General features: G+C 35.8%; 3 protein-coding genes and 1 non-coding gene across 4 annotated transcripts; all 4 read right to left on the bottom strand.

Moving 5' to 3' along the window:
- On the bottom strand, positions 1–72 carry TRNAT-CGU. The gene has a single exon. It is a non-coding gene; the product is annotated as a tRNA-Thr (tRNA).
- Positions 73–1,449: 1,377 nt separating this feature from the next.
- LOC110726317 (protein LONGIFOLIA 1-like) lies at positions 1,450–8,234 on the bottom strand. The gene is made up of 5 exons (XM_021905770.1): positions 6,662–8,234; positions 6,083–6,150; positions 3,590–5,614; positions 3,332–3,479; positions 1,450–2,512 (listed from the first exon to the last, which is right to left on the bottom strand). The coding sequence occupies exons 1-5, from the start codon at positions 6,822–6,824 to the stop codon at positions 1,692–1,694; spliced, it is 3,225 nt and encodes a 1,074-aa protein (XP_021761462.1). The 5' UTR covers positions 6,825–8,234; the 3' UTR covers positions 1,450–1,691.
- Positions 8,235–14,205: 5,971 nt separating this feature from the next.
- Positions 14,206–17,875, bottom strand: LOC110726316. Its single transcript, XM_021905769.1, has 6 exons — positions 17,024–17,875; positions 16,832–16,913; positions 16,359–16,425; positions 15,307–15,495; positions 15,100–15,160; positions 14,206–14,806 (listed from the first exon to the last, which is right to left on the bottom strand). The coding sequence occupies exons 1-6, from the start codon at positions 17,838–17,840 to the stop codon at positions 14,616–14,618; spliced, it is 1,407 nt and encodes a 468-aa protein (XP_021761461.1). The 5' UTR covers positions 17,841–17,875; the 3' UTR covers positions 14,206–14,615.
- Positions 17,806–22,906, bottom strand: LOC110726314. The gene is made up of 2 exons (XM_021905768.1): positions 22,533–22,906; positions 17,806–20,833 (listed from the first exon to the last, which is right to left on the bottom strand). The coding sequence occupies exon 2, from the start codon at positions 20,659–20,661 to the stop codon at positions 17,842–17,844; it is 2,820 nt and encodes a 939-aa protein (XP_021761460.1). The 5' UTR covers positions 20,662–20,833; positions 22,533–22,906; the 3' UTR covers positions 17,806–17,841.
- Between the last annotated feature and the right edge of the window lie 3,372 nt (positions 22,907–26,278).

The following is a 26,278-nucleotide window of genomic DNA, read 5'->3' as shown; positions in this document are numbered from 1 at the left end:
AGCCCCCGGCGAGGATCGAACTCGCGGCCTTTCGCTTACGAAGCGAACGCACTACCACTATGCTACGGAGGCATTTGTTAATTGAACATTCTTTAAATATAAAAATTCTTTTTTAACAATGTTTTGCGTTGCAAATAACTCACTTTCTACTTGGGCCTTGACCCACAAATTGTACCACTAAATTGAGTAAATTCATATTTAATGTCTCGGGATCTACTAAAAACCATCGTTATGGGAGTTTCCAAAGTTTTAGTTCTAATCGTAAGGTTAGTTTTTTTGCTAGCATGGTTAAATTTGAAAATCCTTGTTTATCACCAACTTTTCTAATCCTACACATAAAACATTTACAAATTATATATTAATAAATTACAACGTCGTACAATACAATTACAAAGTAATATAAAATTCCTAACTCTTTTATGTCTCAACACTCTCCCTCAAGTTAGAGCATGTATATCTTAAACGCTTGACTTAGACAATAAAATAAATTTCAAAATGCACTTAGCATCATTGTCCCCTTGATTTGATCTATTTGCTATATTCTTGACAAAGTATAAAAAATAACAATTGACATTATGGGTGTATACTACTAATTTTTACTTATTTATTTATTTTTAAATCTTTATTCTAGGATTGAGGGTTTTTCTCAAACCCACAGTCCCACATCCCCTAGGGTTATAGTCATGAATTTTAAGACATCCATTCTTTATGGTTATCATACTTGATACATGTATGTTTCAGATTTATCTAGTTTAACCCCAACGCCCCAATAATTTAAAGTCTTTGTTGAAAATTCATGAGCATGAGTTTCAAAGAGAGAGCTTTGTCAGGTACTCTAATAAGTTATTCTTTGATAGACGTACTCTTCAAAAAGGCGGTCATATAATGTTGCCTATGTTTATGGCCAGGCCAGTGAAGCTGGAGGGGTAAGGGTGTGTAGTTTGGGGAAGCTACAAGATGGTCATTATGGACAAGAAGGGCGGAGATGGTGAGGCCGGTGGGCAAAAGCAGGCGGAGGAGGCAATGTTCAGCATTCAAAGGTTTGGGCTAAACACCCCTTTTTCAAAATCACTACTACACACCCCTATATATTTGGCTGGCATCATTCCTTCAAGAAATATTGCAATCATGGAGCGAAAATTGATCTGAATATTTCCTAGAAAGAAAACGCTTCACATACTGATTGCAGACTCGCTGTACATTGCAGTCCCTTCGAAACTTCATGACAGTTTTTTCACATTTACCTGATTGTAATCCCTTTGAAACTTACGAAGATTTTTTTTACCTGGAGATTGCAGAACTTCCTTTGGCTATGTAGATATGTAGATGAATAGATCACATTTAAACTAGAGTTGATGAAATAGTAGAAAAGTACATGATCAAAACCTTGTACACAGTCTCAACAGAAGCAAAAGATAAAAGAAGAAAAGACTTCAAATAGACTGATTCTGAAGAAACTTTGTGCTGTAATATAATTTATTAACATTAGATACTCTATACAATCCGCTGAAGAACATGAGGTGTTAATGAAACAAGTATTTTAGTTCCTATCCGTGGCTTTCTTAGTTTACGCCTTATACATAAAATAAAAAAATAAAAAAAATTAATCATGATGATAGAAGCATCAAAAGGGTAAGGTAAACATTCAGGGGTAAGACGAAAAGTAAAAAAAAAAAAAAAAAGGGTTGTTACTAGGAAAAAAGTTGCCTGCATCGCCTATTAGGCTTACGTCGATGGCAAGCTGACTCACCAATAACGATCTCATTTACCAAGTCTTTGAATATGGATCGCTCTATATCGAGGACAACATTGGAAAATTCACCTCGGAAATCCGTCCAACTATCTGATCTATGCATAACATCCTCCCACAAGATGCATTTCAACCCATCCTCCTCCTCCTCTAAACTGAGATCCTGCTTTTTAACTTGAAGCAATTCTATCTCGGAGCACAACTCTCTCAGAAGCTTCTGAGCATTAAGGGTCTTCTTAGCAAGTTTTGCAGGCTTCAACCAAGGCTCACTAGGTTGGCCCATAATGGCCAACTTTCCGGTGAGAATTTCATTCACAGCATCAAATATGAGTTTGCGGTGAAATTTTTCAGGCTTGGTTTTGCTGAGAGAAACCTCATCAACATTCCCTCCTTTGGCAAGCAAACTGCTTGCTTTTGTCTGCTCTAAAACATAAAACAGTTCTGGGTTGATAGGATGGCCAGATGGGTGGAGTTGGAAGGCTGTGAAACCCGAACTAAGTTCTCTGAGTAGGAGACCTGAAGCCAAGAGTATCTCAGATATGTATCTGTGGTCTGGATTAGTGTTCTCACACAGTGAGGCAATGTAATCTGTCTGGGCTTCATCATGAGTTGAGTTCAATCGTCTGAGCTTCTGAACCAAGTTGTCAATGCTCTGTAATTTCTTACGACTAATCTCAGAAGGAAGCTCCAAAACTGTGTTCTGAGTAGAAATCTCATCTACGGTACTCCACAACTCTGTCTCAGCATCATTTGATTCAGCAACTACATTTGTGCCATGAACACAGGGAACCAATCAGTGGGTTGTAGGAGAAAAATTTTTAAAAAAATAAATTATATAGGAATTTACCAAAAAAAAGTGGGGGGTGGGGTGGGGGGTGGAATTTCACTCGGTGGCTTCTAATTCTTGCACTTTCCATACGGTGGAAATTTTTTTGCTCATATTCTAAAGTGATCCTCTACTTTTGCATATATCTCTAACGTGCCCTCATATAGTCATATATCTGTTTTATGGCTAACTTTTGTTGTTTTATTTAAGTTAATATAAATAATAAAAGCATTACCTTTCAGCTAGAGATAAGTTATTTTGGCCCTTTTGGGTGGGTTGTTTTATACAAGTCATGTCAGAATTAAGCAAAAAACACAAAAAAATACATTTCTGTCCAGATATTACAATTAGCATAACATTTAAACCAATTTCAAGCATGACAAAGATCCTGTTTTAATGCCATACAAAGTTCATCGTTACTATGTAATCATCTTTATTCATTTAAGTGAATTCTGAGTCTTCATAAAAGGTTATAATTGCAGTATAACAAAAATATGCTGGCAAATCCTATGCACCTCAATGCAGAAACTACCATCTCAGGCCTCCTAGAAAAAGGAATGTGAGTATTTGACAATGAGTAAACCTACTGAATCAAAACTACAAAAGGACAGTGGCAAGAAAATTTTGGCTGCAAGCATCAATAGATGCAGCAGCTAGAAACCCATAATTTACCTTCGCAGGTATTTATATGGCAATGGAAAAAAGAAAAAAAATTAAAAAGGAAAAAAAAACCATTAAAAGGAATAAATCTTCACCTTTGAAGGCATCTATAGTTTGTTTAACAGGAGATGGAGAGCCTTCCATGTATGCAGAAGAGTCGAGCACTGAAACAGGACTTGGCTGTCCAGGGGCAAAAGCAGGATATTCCATCGTGCTCTCTTCTATCAACCTTAAGCTTAAGTCCTGAAACATATTATATATGTACATCCTTAGCCAAATGATCAGCAGATTAGAATGGTCCAAAAAGGCCGTCTCATGGTCATAAAAAGATCAAAAAAAAAAAAAAAACTTACTTCCTTTATTTCTTCAGAAACCCAACACTTATCCCCAGAAGGACTCTGAAAGACGGCTACATCCACAGGCTGCTTGGTGCTGGTGCTTTCTGTATCCATTCTAGGCTCCAAATTGGCGTCAGATTGCACATATACATTATCTTCTTGGCAGCACAAATTCCTGGATTCGCTACATTTTTCACTTGATTGATCATCAATTTGCTGCACACTGCTGGTCTTGGTTAATCGGCGTCTCCCACCTGGGGAGCTAGATTCAGTTGTCTGCCTGCTAGGTTGCCTTCTAGATTTGTTTGAATCGGCAGGTGGGGTTGGAGGACGGGATCTCTTGTCAAGCTCCAGCTTCTTCTGTTGCAATCTAGGGCTTATGGATCCCGAATTTTTTGATGAATTTGCAGTACTATCTTTGGCTATCTGTGATGATCTTGATGAAGATGGAGCCACTTTCAAGTTTCTATTATTAATTTTCTTATCAGAAGTAACAGCCTGATTTATGCGACTATCTTTAATAGTCTGATCCTTGGGTATTTTGCTACCAACTGAATTCTTCCTGTGAGATGCACCATCGCTGCTCTGGGGCCTTTGAAGAGAAGACAAGCCATCAATCGGGATGATGGAGGAAGCAGGAATGCTAGATTTCTGGACAAGCTTAGCAGGCTTCATAATAACAATTGGGGATTCAAATGCTTTTGATGTGCCACTTCCCTTTTGTTTGGAAGCAGTAGCTCTATTAGTGCGGAAGTCATGGGAGCTCCCAGCATTCGTCTCAGAACCAATTCTATTGCCATGGTCCCTCTTGTTTCCCAAATTAAAAGAATACTCATCTTTCGAGGCCTCCAATATACCCTTTACTTGCATTGCTTCCAGTATCTGCTTTAGGGCTCGAAGATCCTTTCCAGATTGTTTGAACTCAATATCTTTCAACCGTTTCTCCATTTCACCAAGAACTGAAGGGGAAGTGCTTGATGTGCTCGGTGAGGATTTTATTTGTTTTGAAGCTTGCTTTGGAGAAGCTCGACTTCCATCCAGATTCTTCCACGGTGCTGTTTCAATAGGAATTTTCGAAGTAGGAATCGGTTTCATGACTGTATCAGAATTCTTCCACCTTGGTGAAGTTGACTCCTTCCTTGTGCTCCTTGGCGATTTGGGAAGACGAACTGGCCGGCTTACATCAGGTACTCTTAATGGTGCTAAAGAGGGACCATTGTCTTCAAGGAACATCTTTATTGGCCCCAATTGACTTTCATTGGAACGTTTAGAATCGGGCAACAAATCAAGGCCCATGAGTTTAGCTACCACACTAGAGGGACGTGACTGATTATTTAATGGCTGTAGTGCATTTTTAGCTCTTTCATTAGAGCTGTCGCTACTTAATTTTGAATCAGTATTGGAGCTCCTTGCTGAACTTTCTCTACTGTCCAAAGAAAACCTTGGAAGATCTTTAATCTTGCGATTTATCTCTCTCCCATCATAAGAAAATCTAGGAGCATCTCTTGGTATTGGAAAGAAAGATTCTTCCTGTGACTCATGCGATAATCTCGGTTGTTCATTTTCATTATAGTTCAACCTAGCATCACGAAGTTTAGCAAGAACTCTTAAAGATTCCTTAATGTCAGCTGTCATGTTATTCCCCTTCATCCCAACTCCTAATGATCCATCCACTGATTTTGACAACTGCTGAGGTCTTGGGGAATCACCATGTTTCAAACTGCAGCCTGATCTATCCTCCTTAGCAGTGGTCTGAACTGGTAGACCACGAGAGTCTCTGTACATTGAATCCTTAACCACATCCCGAATATCAACAGAAAGCCTTCCCATCCTGGGACTAGCACTTGTCTGGCTTATGACAGGGTCTCTTGAAGGAGTCTCGGGAAAAATAATTCGATCCATGGAAGACGGCTCTGGTTGTCCTGTTCTGCCACAATCTAGGGAGGAAAATGATGATGATCGTGATGAAGAGGAAAAGGAGGCTCTTGATGATTCAGTGGATCCTCGTTTTTCATTTGCATTTTTGTTTAGATTCTTTTCCTGCAACCACAAAGCTAAATTATTCAATCTTAATTGATAAAAATTGATAACAAATGCAAATTGGAGCCTACATTGAGTATCCTCAGATGACTATACTCAAAGCTAATTGTAAAGTAGTGTTAAAACTCCAAAGTGTCAACATAATGAACTGCACTTGATAAATTCACAGCTAATAATATTTTGTTGAAGTTGATTAATCATGAATTCAAGCATTTGCCATCTCAAGGAGCTTGTTGAGGAGTATAAATCTAAAACGTTCCACCCCTTCATCATAACACTATATCATTCAATTTCCCTCACCGTGATTAAGTTTTAAGACTGGCATCTCTGTTCATCTATAATAATCGTGTGGCACAGGTCGCACACCCACCACGTGAACAAAATTAAGCATAGACATAACAAACTGCACATAGATGAAACAAATTTAACAAAGATAATAGAAAAGGTAGCCAAGTTGATATCCAGTACCAGTGTTTCACGATTGTATGCATTACTAGAATCAGCATCCAGGTCTTCATTGCTACATTCAGAATTGCCTGTAGAAAAGGGCGATAGATGATTAAAACATGGTACAGCATTGAGCATTTGGCAGGGGGGCAGGCAGGGTGGGTAGATGATACACCACAGGTATACAATCTATCAAAATTAGCACCATCCTTCCACCCTACCCTCGCCGTGAACCCGTGATATAAAAAATGTAAATAGTAATTAATATGAGAAACGAATTACATCAAGAATTCAAGATTGTGTATGGGTAATAGCAAAAACCACCAAATCAACAGAAGGTAGAATCCAAGTAATTATGACATTCTAACTTCTAAAAGTCCTATTTGCAAAAATCCAACCATAGGCACAAACAATAATGACAACCAAAACAAGACAATATTAAAGGACAGCAGGTTACCAAATATAAAGAAGAATTATACGAAGTATAAATGAGCATACAACATAAGAGAAGACATAATCAATCTAACAAATAGCAATGAAAGAGACAAAGATACAATTAAAAAAAATCCAAATCAACACCAAAATGCAATTACAGACTACCTGCTGGAGGAAGAGGAGGAGGAAGGAGCCTCCGTGGGTTTGGCCGCCTCCCGGAGATGAGCTGTTGGCGGTCAAAGATTTGGAAAATTCCAGTCATACATCCAATTTGCTTCTGCAAATCTGGATTTTCATCTGCCAATGAATGCAACAATTTTGCAGCCATGGCACCCAAAAAACAAATACAAAACACAACTACCACTTCTTCAAAATCACACACAATCCAAATACCCTAACCAATCCTTGATATACTTTTCCCTGTATTCTTTAGGATAATGTTTTATGCCATTTTCCTCCAAATTCAGCAAAATCAAAAACCCCACCACCTCCTCTAATCTGAGTACAGAAATGTCAGACCCTCAGAATTTGGGAGTGGGGACAAACTATTACTCCTCAGTAATTAAGCTTGAAATTTGTCCTGAATAACCAAATTTAACACTCTTAAATTCAGATTTTAATCATTAAAATGCCAGAATTTCAACCTCCAACCACCCAAAAATTAAAACCCTAGAAATCACTTCTTCATTACCAACCTTCCAGTCCAAAATAGCAAAATCAGTACAAATCAGTTAATCTATCTTCAAAATTAAGCAAGCTAGAATTCAGTAACCCCAGTAGTAATGTCTCCACCTACCAATTTGTGTAAAAAACAACCAAATGCAGGCTTTTACTGTACCAATTTTCTGGGTTTTTTGACCTGAAACTTAACTACCCAGTACAAATTACAGGAAAATAAGAGATACCCAGATGAGCAAAATCAATTAGCTCAACTGGGTATCTAAAAAAAAGCCCAGAAATTTGACTTATAGCTCATTAAGTGAAGAACTATCAAAACCCTTAGAATGCAAGGAAAAATCAAACTCAAAATAAAAACTTTAAGGAAGAATAACTGCAGATCCAAGAAGAAATGTTTGAGTTTGATTTGCGCAGAACACAAAAATAAATGACAACCAAAAGACAGAGAAAATGACAGAAAATGAAGAATTGAAGAATTGTTAATTCAGAGAATATGGAATACAGAGTACTCTGCCTCTACCCATGTGGTGCAGAGCAGGTGATTGGCTTTGATAAATAAATTGAAAAATAAAAATGGGAAATTTCTTTAGTTATGAAAAAACAAAAAGGGATTAAATTAGTGAAATCTAATGCATGGGATTTATCTGAAGGAAGAAGAATCTGTGGAGAGAGATGATCTCTTCCATGTGGGATGATTATATGGGTGGGGTCATAGAGGTACCTGCATGGGCATGTGAAGCTGTCAGTTGGAAGAGAGAAAGTGTGTCTTTGTGTGTGATAAAACATCTTAATTAGTAGGGTGTACCTTTTTTATTTTATTTGTTTCTTTATTTTATGAGAAGGAAACTCACTCGAAAATGAACAAGATTATGGAATAGATATCTAAAAGTATTTGTTTGATTGAAAAAATAAAATATACTACTCCTTCCGTTCCATAATTAAGCTTTTACTTTTTATTTCGGATGTGTCATAATGATATTTCTACTTTTTGTTTTAATTCCTTGCATATTCTCATTGTTTTTTCATATTATCTTCGTTTTAATGGTCCCAAACTCCCAATCCAAAAAAGATAGTCTCAATGTACTTTATTTCAAAATATTATTGTAAGTGGTTTCAATGTACTTTATTGCAAATGTAATTTATCTCAAGATTCTTCCTTACCTTAATTTACACAAAAGTTATTGCAAATGTAATTTATCTCAATATTTTTCCCTTACCTTAATTTACACAAAAGAATCCAAATATGAACATCATCATGAAACGGATGGAGTACGAATTATTATACTCGCTCTATTTTTATATTATTAAAAACTTATCACTTCGTTTTTTTTAAGTGTTACATATTGAATGGCACATAGTTTTTATTGACTTGAATATAAAAAGATGTAAATTAAGGGTTTATTCTGTTCACCTTATTTTTACTTATTTAGTTTAGAGAATATAATTAGCACGACATAACCATAATCCACTTATGCTTTCTACAATTATTATTATTATTATTATTATTATTATTATTATTATTATTATTATTATTATTATTATTATTATTATTATTTTGTTTTGAAAGAAGCCCTAAAGGACATTAAATTTCATTAAATAAAGCCATACGACATCTATACTTGGCAATTAACGATAATGAAAACAGATTTAACCAAATCAAACAAGAATTAATTGGGGAAGGGCTAAGAATTCAAATACATAGATATAACACTTCGAGGCATTCTCAATTCTTTGTCTCATACAACTTTTTGAGTGGATCTGTCGCCGCTTCATAATTTTGTGAGAAAGAAAATTCTTGTGCTGATTTCGTAACCCGAATATGAACCATAATCAATTGTAGCCCTGCACAACTAGAGACCCTATTAAGCGCAAATAAAACCTTGTCTTTCGAAAGAGATCGAAAAAACTTTGTCTTTCAAAGGAGATAAACCCTTTCTTTCAAGAGAGACAATAATTTTTCTATTATTATTATTATTATTGTTATTATTATTATTATTATATACTAATTTTCGGGGCCCTTAGCCGTCGCCTACCTTGCATCGGCCCAGCCCCGCCACTGATCTCACTTTAACTTTTGCATGATTCATATACAGAGTACGCTACTTTATGCTCCATTAGTGTTTTATACTAGAGGTGATCACGATTGATCCGCCCCAGCCTTAGAAATGCTCCGATTTGGCAAAAAAAATAAAAAATTGGGTCTACAGTAGGGGCTTAAGCTAACTGTTTTTTTTTTCTTTTCTTTTTTTGAGCAACTTAAAATTATTTTGGACCAGCTCGCAAATGCCTCGAAAGCTCGCTACCAAAAGTGCAGGTTTGGGCACCAATTTTTTGGCCTGAACTAAGGCTTAGCCAAATTTGAATGTTTCTCTCTAAATGAATAATGGGATTACAAGTTTACGACGATGAATAAATGGGGTTACTCTTATAGTATATAAGTTGAGTCATTTTTTTTTTAATCAAAATTAACTTTAAAAAATAGGGGTTACTCAAATGAACAAATGAGATTACATTTTTTTTTGGAATAATTGATATTACTCATATAATGAATTTGGATTATTCATATAAATAAAATAAGGCTACTCTTATGAATAAATGATGTTACTTATACGAATGATAAAAGCTTTTTTTATAACATATATAGTTACACACAAGACTTACTAAATTTCATTAGGAAAATTTGGTAAAAAATATTCCAACTGTGAACCATTTGCTTTAAATAATATCAATTTTGGATTATTTTCAAATAATCCGAACTTTAGGAGTCATTCGCTTTCTTTGGGTCCCAACCGGTCATCAACCTACTATAACAAATTCTAGGGACACATTGTGTGGCAACACATGTTTGGTCAAAACAACAACAACAAAGCCTTAATCCCAAAATAATTTGGTCCGGACGTGATTGGTCAAAAAAAAATTTTAAAAACAAATTAAAAATAAATAAATCCAGTGACCACCTCCCTTCCTCCACCACCGTCAGCCATCCTACTCCCCACAACCACCAACAAAACCTTCCCTTCTTCCACCATTATTTTCCCCTTTTCCAATCCCTCCCCCTCCCCTTGCACAGCCTCCGACACCACCTCCTCCCCTTGCCCAACCCCCACACTGTCCCCTCGCCATTAACCATCGCCCCTCTCCCTTTTTTACATTTCTCCACTTTTCGGTGCAAAGGGGTGGGGAGGATAGGGGTTGTCAATGGTTGGAAAAGTCGGGGAAAGGGAGAGGGGTTGATGGTTTAGGGGTGGTGCTGGGAGAGGCGGTGGTTGGGATGGAGGCAAAGGGTGGTGGGGGGTTTTGACCGAAATCAAAGTGAAGAAAAAAAATACTCACTTAACTGATTATCAATCAACTAGGTCCAAAGGTAGCAAATAATCCCCAAAATTCGGAGTATTTACAAATAATCCAAAGTTAAAATTATTTAAGAATGGGTAAAAATTGAAACTATTTTTACCAAATATTCCATATCATTACAATTTTTCTCTTTTTCTTTTTAGATACTAAATTGACAAGAGAGTTTTTTATACATAAATATAATGGCTCATTTCCTAGCTTACGTTCTACTGAAAACAACTATTCAACCATTTTATGTGGATAAACAGTTCCATATTACTCCATATAATTTTATTTTTTCGAAACTTGCCACTTGATTACTTTATGAGTTAATATAAGGTCAAGCATTTTAAATAAAGTCATAGAATAAAATATAGAGTAAAGCCGAAAAAAAAAAACAACTTATTATAAGTATGTATTGTTAAAAGAAAAGTATTAATAAATTATTTCAGATAAAATTTTCACAGAAATTCAAAAAATCAAGGTTGGATGAATTAGAGGTAGTAATTGGATTGTTCGATATGAGTTTGTCCATTAGAGATCCTCATATGGATAATATTTGAGTGAGAAGACTATTCTTTCAAGTATTTGATCAAGTTTGGATCTATTGCGCCAATTAGTTATTTGTGGAAAACAAATCAATTTAACTTTTTGACAGGAGCAAATCAATTTAACTTATACTTTATTTGATTGTGAATTAGATCAAGTAAATTTCACCAATCAATTACAAGTCATTTCATTTATATACAATTCAAGATTTGAGAGTGGGTCACCAATTCGGGTTGGATCAGGTTTGTCGGGCTTAGATGAATTCCTAATATAATAGTTGTAGAGTAAAATGTATCTTATAACTAATAAAATAATCATATATACATTAATTTTAATTTTCTTTATCGGTAAAGTATTAGGCTTTGTTATATAATCTCTACATAAACCGTCTTTTGCGACTCTCAAAAAAAAAAATTCTTAATAACCCTTTGCCGAAGGGTGAATACTCAATAGTCAAGGGGAGGTAGAATGGTAGGTAATGGTATGACTTAAAAAAAATGAATTAAACATGAAAACATCACCACAAATAAGATGAATACTGTATATATGCAAGAGTTCAACTAGTCAAATAACATGTTAGAACGATTAATTCCAACTCAAAATCTCTATTTATTGCAAGGGAACTTAACTTATCCTATTTCTCATTGATTGGTACATGATGGCCTACCTTTCTTTTGTAACCGCTTTACCCCACTAATCTCATTATTATAAGATAGGCATAAATCATTATTGCATGATTAAATAGCTAGTGAATTGAAAAGAATTTTGTGTCACAAAAAAGACTTGAAAAGAGTTCATTATTTTATATTTTTATTTGTATCATCCAAATAACCCAATGTCACAAATAATGAGTGATCATTTAATCCTTTCAAGTCTTTCCAAATCCAGTCAAATAATTGGTAACCCAGTAAAAGGCAACTTTTTTTAGTTTTTACAAAGTTGTAAACATTAACTAATCATTGCACAAGAAAGAAAATTATTGTATATCCTAAAAGAATTAAGTGATTAAACCTTTACAAGAACAAGTGATTCTTAAAGCTAAAGTTTGCTACACAACCATACCTTGAGACGTACTGGAGTAGTAATGCCATATACAAGTATAAGGAAACTTTGCTGTAGTAGCAACTAGCAACTTGCTACTACATTGTCTGCATGGCATAATTCTATAGTATTATACTTACAATAGTCAATAGAGTTGCTAGGTGAATGATTGACAGATGACGATAGTTTTGAGAGAAGACTATTCTAACTATTGTGCACCTCTTATTTATTTTTATTTTTTTTTTTAAAAAAAACAATGATTGCTATACGAATATACGATAGATGACTTCTAGAAAAATAGATATGCCTTAGCATAATTGCTAATTAATCAATATCGTAATGAGTCATAAATAAATATAATAATGTATGAGAGAGCTCTTATGAATAGTGTGAAAACATTTATACCCCTTAAAATATTTGTTTACATACTTACCCCTATTTATAAGTTTAAGAAGCTCTTTTTTTCTTAAATAAAAATGTTTGTTTACATATTTGCCCCCATTTATAAGTTTAAGAAATTTGTTTTCTCTTATTATTAATACATTTCCCTAATAAGTACTCCTAGGTAGTAGTATATCAACATTCAAATTAAAAAAAAAAAAAAAAAAAAAAGATATTATATCAAACATTTGCATTTCAAAATCTAAACATTTACCTTTCTAGAATTTGATACTTTTTGTCACTTCCTCACTAAATTTAAATTAACTCTACTAAAGTTTCTAAGAATGTTGCACGGTTACAAAATCTAACACATTTATCGTCTATATGCAAATAACTATAATAAAATACCATATAAATTCATTAGGCCCAATTATAAAAACTCTTTTTCAAAGTGCGTGCCAGAATTTCTAGTAAAACCAAAATATTAAGATAACACATATATGACCCTTACATAGGTTTAAGATTATAGAAAGGGTTGGAGTTATATGATGGCATTTGAAATTGTTTGTAAACAAAACAATCATAATTTATTTAAGTAAGAGAAACAATAATAATGGTTAGTTATTTTCGGATCACTTTATATAAAATAAGAAAATAAGAGTTGTATAAACCACTGTAAGTTACCTTATTAAGTACTTAGCTAAGACTCTAAGAGGGTCGAGTTTTGGACTTGGAGGTGCTTTGCATACATTTCTTCCCTCTTATTCTCCTCGATGTCTAGCTTTTTTTCTTTGAATTTGAGGTTCAAAAATACATGAACTCTAGGAATTTTTTTAAAAAAAATGAATGCGATGAAAGCAAATACTTGCATACAATGATATATATTTTTTTTTTTTCGGTGAAGGCATACAATGATATTAAAATAAGGTTCGGTTCGTATTGAACCAGGCTGGATTGACCTTTTACCCGCCCCGTTCCACAGACCCACCCATAACAGTTCGCGCCATGGAACAGACCTATAAAAACTGAGGTAAGCTTTTGGTGGCATGAGAAACTCAAAAAATCGAAGTTAACAGCCAATAAAGACTTTTTTTCCAGCAGTACTAGTAAAGAATGTAGCTTTCTCTAGCATCTACATCAAAGGGGTAGTTCGATATGACATATTGCTTAGTATTAGCTCAGCTGGCAAAATTAACAACCCCAAAAGAAAACAAGATCACAATAATAATTTTTTAAGGCAAACATGTTGAAACATTCATGCACATATTCCATACGCAAAACTATGCATTTCGTAATTAAATACTCCGTAGTATACAATATATATATATATATATATATATATATATATATATATATATATATATATATATATATATATATATGCATGGTCCAAAATTACTAGTCATTTTCATGAAGGGAAATCAAGGTGGAAGATTCATAATATAGTTGATTTGCTGAGAAAACTTTACATCTCTTTCAAGCAGGATTTTATACATTATGGTATTCTACTTCCATCATAATTACACAATTATTGTCATAATCATGATTAACAACAATCCAAACAAAAGTAACCATGTGCAAACTTGATTTCGGTTTGTGCCGTTGTGCCTGCAATATTCCGGCATGTTACCTGTGCAACCAAATTAGACTTTGTTTGCAGCACAGGACAGCAGGACATTATAAAAGAAGGTACAAACTGTAAGCTCATTATAATAGTACATAGGGAGAAAAAAAAATCAGCCGCATTGAAATTACAGGTTCGGTTCAACTCCGTGGCAGCTCTCTTAATAAGAGGCTTAGCAGCATATTATACGTTTTGACAATGAATTACAGCTTTTTATCACGATCCAGTTAAAAGAATAAATTAAAAGCCTATGATCTATGATTTACTTGTACATTTCTGTCACAAAATAATACGACTATAAAACCTAAAGTACAAAAATGAGGGCCACCATCGAGAATAGGCAGTAATAGCACTGCTCAGATGTGAGTGAGGCCTCTAAGGACTAAGGGTACATGTTCAACAAACTGGCAGCAACAAATAAATGACAAACTAAAGTCTGTCAGCCCCTGAAGGCGCCAAATATCTTACAAAAATTCAACCAGCTTTTAGCAGAATGTTACTACCAAGATGGTGCTATGAGCCAGGGGCAATATTTGAATTTTCTTCTTGCCTTCCATAATTACCAACAATTTTAGAATAAAAGTTCCAAGACCTGCTTGCAATGGAGATGGGCCTTTGACCAAATGGATTTTCCTGGATGAATTTCTGGACATTCTCAGCCTCTGCCAGTCTTTCAAGATATTTACGAAGATCACCACCAGGCCCTATCATAATTTCAAATCATGAAACAAGCATTACACAATACTATAGAGTACAGATAATTCTACCTTAAATACGAAAATTGAAGGGGTAATGGCAGCAAATGTACTCGTATTAATTAATACAGAACAGAACAGAACCAACAAGAGGAGCTGACACGTGTATTTGAAATAAAACCAACCACTAAATATAGATCCAACCCAGGTGGACCAACAATAATATAGCATGTCAAATGATTATCAAGCAGTACACTGAAACAAATACTATCCAGTTTCTATAAAGGTTGAGGTAATATTACCTAGTGAATAATCACCAGCATTCTTGTAACTGTATGGACGCGGAAATATGGCTGTATTGGGCTGAACAACAGATGTACCAAAAAAGGTAAAGAGTATTAGAATAGTATCAGAGGTGACCTGACGATGATTGATGAATAAAACACTGATCCAATGAAAGCCTATTCTGTGAACATATTTGAAGACAATGTATATACTTTAGCACTTACAGGATTCCGTAAAGCCTTGTATGGTGAATCATCCAACAATACTGTATTTGTTTCATTATAATATCCAGCATTCCAAGGAAGGTGTGACCCCTTGGTGTCCCACCACAGGTACTTAAGTTCCTTTAGAACAAGGGGCTTATCACTGTTTTCAAGGGTTTTGTATTCTGTAGCAGTACAATGGGATTGGTCCTGGAAAGAGTTTCTCGCTTAGTCAGTCAGAAACCAAACTACAAAGGCCGCATTGAAAAAGGCATAAAAGTATAAAACTATAATTGTGAGAGAATGTAACAATGAGAATTAAGTATCAAGATCAAACTAGAATCAAGATACAACATACAGATTGCAGAATCTTTTTTATTTGAAAAACAATGTGCCACTAATATTTGGACATAATGAAGTCAGCCTCTTAAGCAGATTCAGAATAATAACTGTATGTTTTAACTTATTCTCAGCAAGAAATCCATCTTAAGATAAAAAAAATTCCCCCATAAGCAGCTAATCAACCACTTAAACTAAATGTTGAAAAATAAACTCATAAAAATATAAAGAAAAGTGGTAAAGTTCAGTCTCTAACATCAAGTTAAAAAAAAAAAAAAAGCAGATTTCATGACACTGCAGCACAACCACGGCAGCTTTCAGTATGGACTGTAAATTCTGCTAGTCATAGGTAGAAGTTGTAAATGCGCATGACCTTACACCCAACTAGTCAGGAGTCACAGGCAAGCTGTTTTCTAAATTATCACACACTGAAGAATTTGCCAATTTTTCCTTCCTTCAGGAGGAACAACTAACTAAAAAAAGCTTCCTTCACATCTTCGGATTTCTCATGGCATATCTTAAATATAGTTTTCCCTCGTATATATCATGGAGTAGAACAGAAAGTAACAGTCACAATACCAGAAACAGAATTGTAGCATCTATACACAGTATCTTACTTTATCATAAATTGGCAAGATTTTACAAATAGAACACTAATTGAAAAGACAAGCAAATCATTATAAAATATATAAACTCCATTGTTGGAACTCCATTGTTGGATATTAATGTCTTACCCAACAGAAACGTAACCTATCCTTGGAATCCTCCAAGAGAAAGTCTACCACCTTCTTCAAGTTCTGCCTGCAAGAAAAATAAGAGATCCATAAGGTAATCAATCAGATTACTATTGCTAGAAACAAGAATGAGAATATATACTCCTTGGGCAGATATAACAGCAGCCACATCAAGAATAATCAACAGCTATTTGTAACAGCATAGCTACATTGAATTTCATAGACACAAGGCAATAACAAAGACATTTATTGAAACTTCATAAACAAATACCTTTGAATTCAAATTATAGATAGTTTTACAGATGAGGATCTAATAAACTACTAAGCCTTGTCAAATTAGATATGATTATAAATTACAAGGCACTGAATACAACACTGGAGAAAACCAAATGAATACTTTGCAACAGATTCAATCAAGGAGAAAAAAACCTCATAATCCACAAAAGATGAGTGATACTGATGGAGATAATTACCTGGTTCTTGATGACCAAATGCCCACATCAAATCTTTCAAAGCAGAACTGCAGAAATTCATCGCAGAAAGGACGTTTGAAAACTGGAATTACAACGGAAAAGTGTCAGACATAAATATGAAATCAATCAAAATAAGTAGAATAACACAAAATTAAGGTGATGAATAAGTGAGATTAGGTAAAACTCTTTGACCTGCTTTTGTTGCCACCCTTGTATCCGGCTTATATCGATGACTATAACCCACAACTATGTCAACCAGTATCCCATTCACATCAAGGACAAGAAGCTTTCTTCTACAAATAGGCGCTACTCCTTTTAATGACGATGGCAAAGCTTGCTGTTTCACAGGATTGTCACACACAGGCACATTTTCTAAATGGTTATTTTTTGAAGCATTAATCTTATCGACTGGAACACCAGTTACAGACACGATATTTGGGATACTCAAAGAAGTCTCTACCAAAGAATTGATTGGCATCACTTGTTTAGAGGAATCAGCTACATCTCCTTCCAAGGGTTCTTCAATAGTTGCAGATTTAGAGCGCTTTTTTTTATTCTTCTTCGCCTTCTTTTTTAATGAATGGCCATCCATGAGCACATTCTCCAAATCATTATTATTAGAAGTGCTCAACTTCAAATCAACTGGAACACCAGATACAGACACAAAATTTGGATTGCTAATAGAAGTCTCTACCACAGAACAGATAGGAGTCCCCAATTTTGAGGCATCAGTTACCTCTACCTCCATGGTTTCTTCACAAGATGTATCAGGTCTCTTTCTTTTACGCTTCTTTACTTTCTTTTTAACTGGCTGGTCACGCATAAGTACATTCTCCAAATCATTATTTTTGGAAGCACTTGTCTCCATTTCAACTGGAACTCCAGATAAAGACAAGGTATTTGCATCACTCAAAGAAGTATCTAGCAGAGAACTGATTTGCATCCCTTGTTTTGAGGAATCAGCTACCTCTTCTTTCATTGGTTCTTCACAAGATGCACTTGTTTCCATTTTAGAGCGCTTTTTTTTTATTCCTCTTTGCCTGCTCTTTTTTAATCTTCTTCTTTACCTGCTTTTTGACTGTATCTTCATCCACGAGCACATTCTCCAAATCATTATTATTGGAAGCACTCATCTTCACATCAGCTGGAATATCAGATACAGACACAATCTCTGGATTGCTCAAGGAAGTCCTCACCAAAGAACAGACAGGGGTATCCAGTTTCAAATCATTACATACCTCTCCCTTCCTGGTTTCTTCACATGAAGCATCAGGGCTCTTTTTTTTACGCTTCTTCCTAAACTTCTTTTTAACTGGATGGTCATGCATGAGCACATTCTCCAAACCATTATTTATGGAAGCACTCATCTCCATATCAACTGGAACACTAGAAACATTCACAATATTTGGCTTACTCAATGAACTGTCTACCAAAGAACAGAATTCCATGCCCTGTTTTGAGACATCAATTCCCTCTTCTCTCGTAGGTTCTTCACAAGATATAGGCTGCCTTTTTTTACTCTTCTTCCTACAATAGGTTTTTATTGATGGTGTCAATTCAACAGCTTCATCTTTACCCTCCTGACCTAAATCAATGGGTGCTTCAACATTGGCTTCTTGTACTAACATCATCCGATCAGTAGCCGATGGAGAAACAAGGTGCTTTCCACCTGAATATGTTGAGCCCAATTCCAGAGCATCCTGACTACTAGAAGCTGCCCCCTCTGAACTATCTACTGCAACACTGTCTGTTGCTAATATCTCTTCAATTTGGTTAGCATGACTAGGTTGTAAAGCACATTTTGCAGTATCAGCTTCATTTTTCTTCCCCTCAATCCCAATATTTGAACCACAACCGCCATTGGCATGCTGTTCAAGCTGCAAACCTTGAGTAACCACTTTTTCATCTGTTTGAGGTGTCATCAGCTTGGAATCATTATGTTCACAAGAGCGAGTGTTCACTGAAGTTTCTTCACCGTTTGTCCGCTGTTGGTCAGTCACGTGATACATAGGCTTCTCGTACCTGTAAGAACGACGATCTGGATACTGAAATTGCACAACATTGTGGGACCTACCTCCATATAAGTCAATCCGAGAATCGCATCTCCTAAACTTCCGGCTATGAAAATCATCTTGTAAGTTGATGGGAGACCTACTCCTGCTTCTTTGCCTTTTGAATGGCCGACTCCATAAACTAACATTCTCATGTCCTTTAGCAGAATTACAAAAACTCCTATTTTTTTCTCCGGAAACTTCACAATTGAGCCCATCAACACGTCGCATGTCAAACCAATCATCAGATGTTTTTAGACTGCTTTCACCTAACGAACTTTGATAGTTCTTGAAATCAGCAGGATCTTGAGCCATCGTTGTATTGGTGTATTGATTTGCCACACCAAAATACCCAGAATCTCGAGCAGCTTCTGTGTTTGGTTTTTCATTCCAGTTAGAGGTAGAAGTAGCATATTCATGAAATCCATGTAGATATCTGCACAGTTCTCCACGGGTACATCTACCCTTCGTAAACTGAAGGCAAACCTCTCGTATTGGCTTGTCGCAACCAAAATTACCAGCCAACCTGTTTCTCTGCCTCTCATATGACCAACTTCTTGCAGTTACATCCATTTCTTCTCTGCTACCAGCCAACTGCACGCCATCCTTTGTCAACCATGCTTTGTTTTGCTCACAGAAAGCATGTGTGTCACAACATGGTTGGTTTGCATAGTTATTGTGATCGTGATTTTGAGATATCCTAAAATTGGTAGCTTTACTGCCATCAACGAAATGTGGAGATCTTGAAGTTCCAGAAACTACTTGACGTTGTTCAGCACTCCATGAATCAGACCTCGGTCTATCATACACAGTAACAGGGTGCAAATGTAAACAAGATGATCCACGATAACATCTTCCCCTGAGGTAATTTCGGCAGGGCGAATTTCCCCTGGACTCCCTCGAAAAAGTACCAGTTCTCAAAAGATTATGCATATTTTCTCCGTCATGGTCTTGAGATGTCCTCAAAGTGACATCTCGACTTCTCTCACCAGAACCAGGATAATTAAAAGTTTCTGTGATTCCTTGATGATGTTGAGTATTCAAATCATGTCTGGAACTGGCATGCGTATTGACTGGGTGCCAACGTTTGCATGATGCTCCAAAATCACATTTGCCTCTGAGGAAATGCTGACAAGGAGATCTGCTCCTGCATTCTCTTGAAAAAGACATGATCGTAAAATTAGTTTCCTTATTTGCTTCAACGTGCTCCAGAGAAATCCTTCCAAAGTTGTCTCTATTCCTTCCATCAAAACCAGGATCTCTTACTGCTCTGTCTACTTGCTGCTGCTCTACTCTCGAATTATGAAAACTGGTCATTTCAGGGTGCAAATATGGGCAAGATACTCCACGGTAGCACCTTCCACTCTGAAATCTACGGCAAGGAGACCTGCTCCTGCAACCTCTTGATGAAAATTTAGCTGTGGAACCAGCTTCTTCATTTGTTCTATATAATTGTGAGTTTCCTACGGTTGAAACAGCACCCAACTCTTCTGGCTCATTCTGACAGAACCTGGATTTATCATGTTCATCAGATTCAGAGTGTAAAAATCTACAAAATGCTCCACGAGTACAGTTGCCTCGTAAGTTGTCACGACATAAAGGCATTTGAACCTTATCATGTCTTAATTGATCGCCACCAATTCTCCTGGGGCACCATCGTTCTTCTGGATCCCGTTCCAAATGAGCACCATTGCTGTTTACTGTACCATTAGGTTGTGTGTGGAGTTGGCTGATATGCTGCTCCTGATACGAAGGTCTTTCAGAAACAGTTTGCTCCATTCTAGATCTCACTTGACAGCCAAAAGTCTAATGCTTGCTCTGTCATAAGAAGAGGGTACTTATCCAGCATTCTATTTTGCTTAAATTGCCAGCCCAAACTTGGTGAATCCCTCCACCTATTAATTACAGTTGCTTGAGTTTGGAAGAATATCAAGTTACCACCATACAATCTCTATCCAAACAAAGAAACATGAAACAAAGTGTAATTAGGAAGGGAAATACAGTGAGATTTTCAGATCAATTGATGTATAATGTACAGAGATCAGAAGCAGCTAAATTAGGACTAACCAAGAGTTCTTCTACTAAAAAGACAAACAGAGAAAAATATAAGCAAATGTAGAAGCATGCAAAAGCAATCTGAACCTTCGGAGTGGAGAACGCCTTCTCCATTATTTAAGTCCCAATATTACAGAAGTAAACCAATTTTAAGTACAAACATTTGACTATGGATAACAATAGCAAAACCTGGTACATAGATAATTTCACCTAAAGTACACATGTTGCATTCTTTACACTTCAGACAAGTATGGTTACTTTGGTCAGTCAGATACCTTATTATACGACGAAAAGATGTACGAACATTTTGCCTTGGAAGAAAAAATTAGAATTTGGTACCTTGACTCTAAATTGCACCTAAACAAACCAATGTTGCAGTCTTCACGCTTTGAGATTTATAAGTTTACTTAGGAAGTTAAACACCTTAATTTACAACGAATGTTAAAAAACACACGGATATTTCATATGCACAAACACTTAGCTGAGGATGACAATGCTAAAACCAGGTTTATCGACTCTTTATACATCGAAAGTACTCATGTCGCATTGCCACACTCTTCACACTTTGATTTGGGTATGTTACTTGAGAGTTGAGAAGTTACACCTTAATTTACAACAAAAACATAAATGTTACGTAAGATAGCTGTGTCCAATTCTTGGACAATACAAAGATGTTGGATCAGGGGTGGTAACAACCTAACAAGGTAAGTAGAGATTGAACTAAGGGTAGCACTGTAGCAGATATAGCTCAGCTCAACTTACTTCAGGTAGTCAAAATTGAAATTTTAGGCTCAACTCAATTTGAAATTGAAATTGAAATTGATTTGAACCTGAGCTCAAGACGAGCTCCACTAACAAAACACAAGTAAAATAATATACTCACTTAAGTCACAATATTTCTAACTTATTTTCCAAAATTTTAAGATTCTTATAGTATCGTGTCAAAATCAACATTGTTAATCATACATCAATGCTTATCTATTCCATGCAATTGATATATTTAATCCAGTTCATGAGCTTTTATGCCAAGCTCAGCTTTCATTATAGCTCAACTATTCCATATAATTTATATATTTAAGCTAGTTCGCGAGCTTTTATGCCAAGCTCGGCAATGCCTAGCACATCTCATTAACGTCCCAAGCCAAGCTTTAACCAAATCGAACTCAGATCGGTTATGAGTACATAAAATTTAGCTCGTTATTATCGTTAAATTTATTACTAATTGAGTTATAGTCAAGTCTAATAGATCTAAACATTGAGGAATGTTAAGGTTTTTTGTTCATCTATCTCTAATTGATCAAACCAAAACCCCTTCCCTTCAAAAATCCCAATCTATAAATAAATGTAAATCAAACTCGCAAATTCGAAAATTCACAAATTCACAAATGCAATTGCATAACCTTAAACAAATTAAAATAAACCTAGAAATGAAATCAGCGGAATATAACACAGTATATACTAAGATTCGAATCCATACCAAAAGTTCAGGACCACAAAATCAAAATTTCACCATTTTTACCCCAATTTCAGAAATTCCAGAAATCATCAAATCAATTGAAAAATAACCATCAAATAAAAAGAGAGAAAGAGCGTACCGAAATCAATTGAATCTTCAAATCATCGAAACACTTGAAGACGAAAATCGAGTAAGAAAAACTAGAGATTAATGGATAAAATTAGGGAGAAAAAGGAGTAATTGAGGGTTTTGGTAATGTCAATCAGCCATTAAAGAGGGAAGAAAAGCTTGAAAGGGAACAGAAAGTACGGGGTTCAGGTTAAGGATACGGCTTATGGTTAACCCTAGTAATGTTTCATACATTCATAGTTTCATACACAACGTTTAGACAAAAGCCCAAACTCTTTTGCTTCCCTAGTTGCTGCATTTGGATTTTTTTTGTAACAAGTTGAATTTGACTGATTCCGATTTTATATTCGACTCATTTTACAATACCGTCTATATGTACGTGAGTTTAAATTTCATGTGTATCGGATTTAAAGCTTTGTGTTAAGGTTTAAGGGAGAGTTTGGTTTGTAAAGGAGAAAGGGGAAAAGAAAGCAACTCACAATTTAAATTTCTTTTAAGTTGGTTTTTAAAAAGTTGGGTTATATAAAAAAGGAAGAGGAAAGAGAAACAAACTACTTCATGTTTCCTTCATCTCTTTTTGTTGGTTTGTTATGGATTATTTTTCTTTGGTATGTCCTTTTAAGGTTTTTTTAATTGTATTATTGGGGAACTTACAACCCCATTTGCTATCTCCCTCTCTTACCTCATCAAATCACTTGCAAGAGTTGAGAGCTTGTAACTCCATGTACACAATGAAGATAATAAAGTTAACTTTACTCTATAAAACAATAAAGATTGAACAGATTTTTATTAAATAAAATAATAATAATATATATATAAAAAAAAGATAAACAGAGAGATTATACCACATTTAACCATTTGTTTATGTTACTTTTGCTTCTTGCCCATATACATATCATGAAATTTTGAAATGTTAAACAACTTTCTTTACTCATTCAGTTGCCAAATAAATACTCCATTTTCCCTAAACGACATAGAAAAATATATGCCCAATTTTCAATTTCAATATTTATATATTCAGTAATGGTATTCCAGTCCCATATTATATTTTATTTCACTCTATAATACTTCAATTGGTAAAGCTAATCAAATTGGGTCCACCCCGGTTTTTGGGTAGGCCATGGCATAACTTTTAGCCCGAAGTCAACCTTATTTTTTTTTGGTCGGGCCATGGGCTAACACTTTTAACTTTTTCGGTTGTTTTTTTATAGCTTGGTCCACCCCAAAATACTGGGTTTGGGCAAGGTTTTTTCAGCCCGATCCAACCTAACAGGCTTATTATTAGCCTCCATCCCGCCCAATTATTACCTCTGTAATACCTCACTTGCATATATTTTTAATCAATTAAAACAACTTGTGTAGGACTATGTGTCCACCTCAATGGGGCATTTATTTTTAGATGATAGGAGCATTTCTTTATTACCCAACTAGGTTAGTCCCTTGCGATGCAAATTTAAATAATAAAAAATTTACTTATAAGTGTGTAATATAAATATTTTAAGCAAAATATAATAAATCGTGATCCCTCTTGTTAGATTAATTGAGCTAAAATGAAGGATATGATGTTAAATATTCTAATTATCTTCATATCTGTATTAAAATTTTTAAAATGTTGGCTTTCGTTTTTGATTCATTATAGGAAATTTGATAAATTAATAAAGGGTGGAAAATCCAAACTCTACAGTCACTAATAAAATGCAGGAGATTGTTTTTAAAAAAAAAAAAAAAAACAACCTATGTGGGAGGAAAAGAAGGTTGTGAAAGAGACCAATTGTCAATTATTTTTATTCCATAGGAATAAAAATTGTGTATTTAGTCATAAAAGCTTTTAGAAAAATGTATAATTAACCAATCATTTTCAAACATTAGTTTTAACTTGAAAAGGAGAAAAAAAAAGAAAGAAATATGCCAATAATTGGTTTGGAGGGAAATTATTTTAAAAGAAGCTACCACGTGGATAGTTATGATGTCAGCAGTAATTACTTTGGTATTTCCTCCATCTCTTAATGATAGTCCTTTTTGTTGAAATTTCACGGGAATTAAGAAACTTAAATAAAATGTAGTAAAAGTATATTAAAAAGGTAAATTTACATGGGATATATAAAAAATAGAGAGAGAAAGTAATAAAAGTAATGTGAAAATGCAAAATTTACATGGGGAATCTAGTTTTGCACAAATATTGTTGCAAATTGGAGGGAATTTTGGTAAAAAATTAATATTAATGGTTTTTGGAAAAAGCAAATGAGAGTATTAGCTATAGATAGATTATGCTCTGTCTAATTTTTTTTTTATTCTTTTGTCTCCCCTATTTTCACTTTCTTTAAAAAGTTTGAATGTTCTACTAATGATAATTAATATCAATATATATACATATATACATTTGATTAGGGGATTTCTCCCGCCACGTGGACCAACCAGAGCCCGCCACGTGTCACCTCGTGAGAGGTCCAAGGTGGACCAATCAGGCCCAAATACCTAGGCAAGCCCAGTCAATCCTAGGTTTCTGAAAACCTAATGCTGAGCACATATATCTAGACCCTATAAAAGGGAGATGTTCCCTCTGAGGAACATCATTGAGAAATTCCAAAACACACGTGTACATTGACTGCTGCGCATTAATCCCAATATTAACTGCACTCCTCGAGAGCTAAGGCTCGGATATTGAGACTGTCTCAGACAATCAGATGATCACTCCCCTTTCGAAAGGAGCCTGATCCCCTTTACTTTCTGCATCTTTACTTCCGAACACGTTCTAACTTGATCGTCGGTGGCGGAACTCCCACCCACATAAGTCTTCGTTGTTTTGCAGGTACAGGCATCTAGAGGTCAGTCTTGGTGTTGTAACTCTCCTGCAGGACATCCAAAAAACCCCGAAACATTTGGCGCCGTCTGTGGGGAGAGTACTTCTAAGATGACTTCACAAGAACTTGTACCACCTCTTAATGAGAAATGGCCTATGGCCGATGTCCAGGTCTATACAGATCGGGATACAGATGACGACTGTGAGGTCGACACACACACTGCCCCTGACGGGTCCCTAAGAACTCGGCGCATCCGTCCCCTTGAAAGGAAGGAACGGACTGTCGAACAGGCGGTCCCTAGTGAACCAGCCGGCCAGCTGGTCGGTCAACCTCAGGCGGCCGAAGGCTTCGTCCCCATCACCAGAAACGAGCTCATGACCCTCATGAAAAGTTCAAAAGGGAGATTAAGAACCTGATTGACAAACGGACGGCTGTTTCCACCAGGGACCAGTCGTCCAAGAAGCCCTCTCATTCTGGGAGGAATAAACCGGCCAAAGACCGAGAGGCCACTCCTTACCCTAAACCTAGGGAGGGGCAGAGGCCCTTGTTAAATTTGGCCAAATTCCTGTTCCCTGAGCCAGGGAAGAGGAAGGCCATCCGGCATGTACAATCGGATGGATCAAAGAAAACTTATTCTGATGCTCGGATGTTAATCCAGCAGAAGAAGAACATGCAACTGTTAGAGTTGGCTTCCACATCGAACTTGCAAGACAGCTTTCAGAATACCTCAATGAGGTATTCACAATCAAATTAAGAGAACCAGACAGGCGGCTTGTTTGCCCACTCTAGTCCTCAGATGCTCCATGCGGCCTCGTATGTGCCTCAACAACCATACATGCCGTATGGACAACATTACATGCAGCTGACCCTCTGTGGGGGGTAGGTGGCACATAATTCCCAGCCTTTGGACTGGCAACTCCGACTACTAAGACTAGGGGAACAGTCCTCTGCTTTT

This window comes from Chenopodium quinoa, unplaced genomic scaffold, assembly GCF_001683475.1.
Source record: "Chenopodium quinoa cultivar QQ74 unplaced genomic scaffold, ASM168347v1, whole genome shotgun sequence".
Lineage (NCBI taxonomy): Eukaryota > Viridiplantae > Streptophyta > Magnoliopsida > Caryophyllales > Amaranthaceae > Chenopodium > Chenopodium quinoa.
This window is presented reverse-complemented; position numbering and strand designations above follow the sequence as displayed.

Bases quoted from the DNA above. Each gene is read 5' to 3' on its own strand.
- LOC110726317 (XM_021905770.1), bottom strand. From the start codon at position 6,824: ATGGCTGCAAAATTGTTGCATTCATTGGCAGATGAAAATCCAGATTTG. The intron at 5,615-6,082 runs GTACTGGATATC...TTGTGGTTGCAG, and splicing joins CATACAATCGTGAAACACTG to GAAAAGAATCTAAACAAAAA. The intron at 2,513-3,331 runs GTGAAGATTTAT...GCACAAATGTAG, and splicing joins AACTATAGATGCCTTCAAAG to TTGCTGAATCAAATGATGCT.
- LOC110726316 (XM_021905769.1), bottom strand. From the start codon at position 17,840: ATGGAAACAAGTGCATCTTGTGAAGAACCAATGAAAGAAGAGGTAGCT. The intron at 16,426-16,831 runs GTAATTATCTCC...TTTTTCTTGCAG, and splicing joins ATTTGGTCATCAAGAACCAG to GCAGAACTTGAAGAAGGTGG. The intron at 14,807-15,099 runs GTAATATTACCT...AAATTATGATAG, and splicing joins TGCTGGTGATTATTCACTAG to GGCCTGGTGGTGATCTTCGT.
- LOC110726314 (XM_021905768.1), bottom strand. From the start codon at position 20,661: ATGGAGCAAACTGTTTCTGAAAGACCTTCGTATCAGGAGCAGCATATC.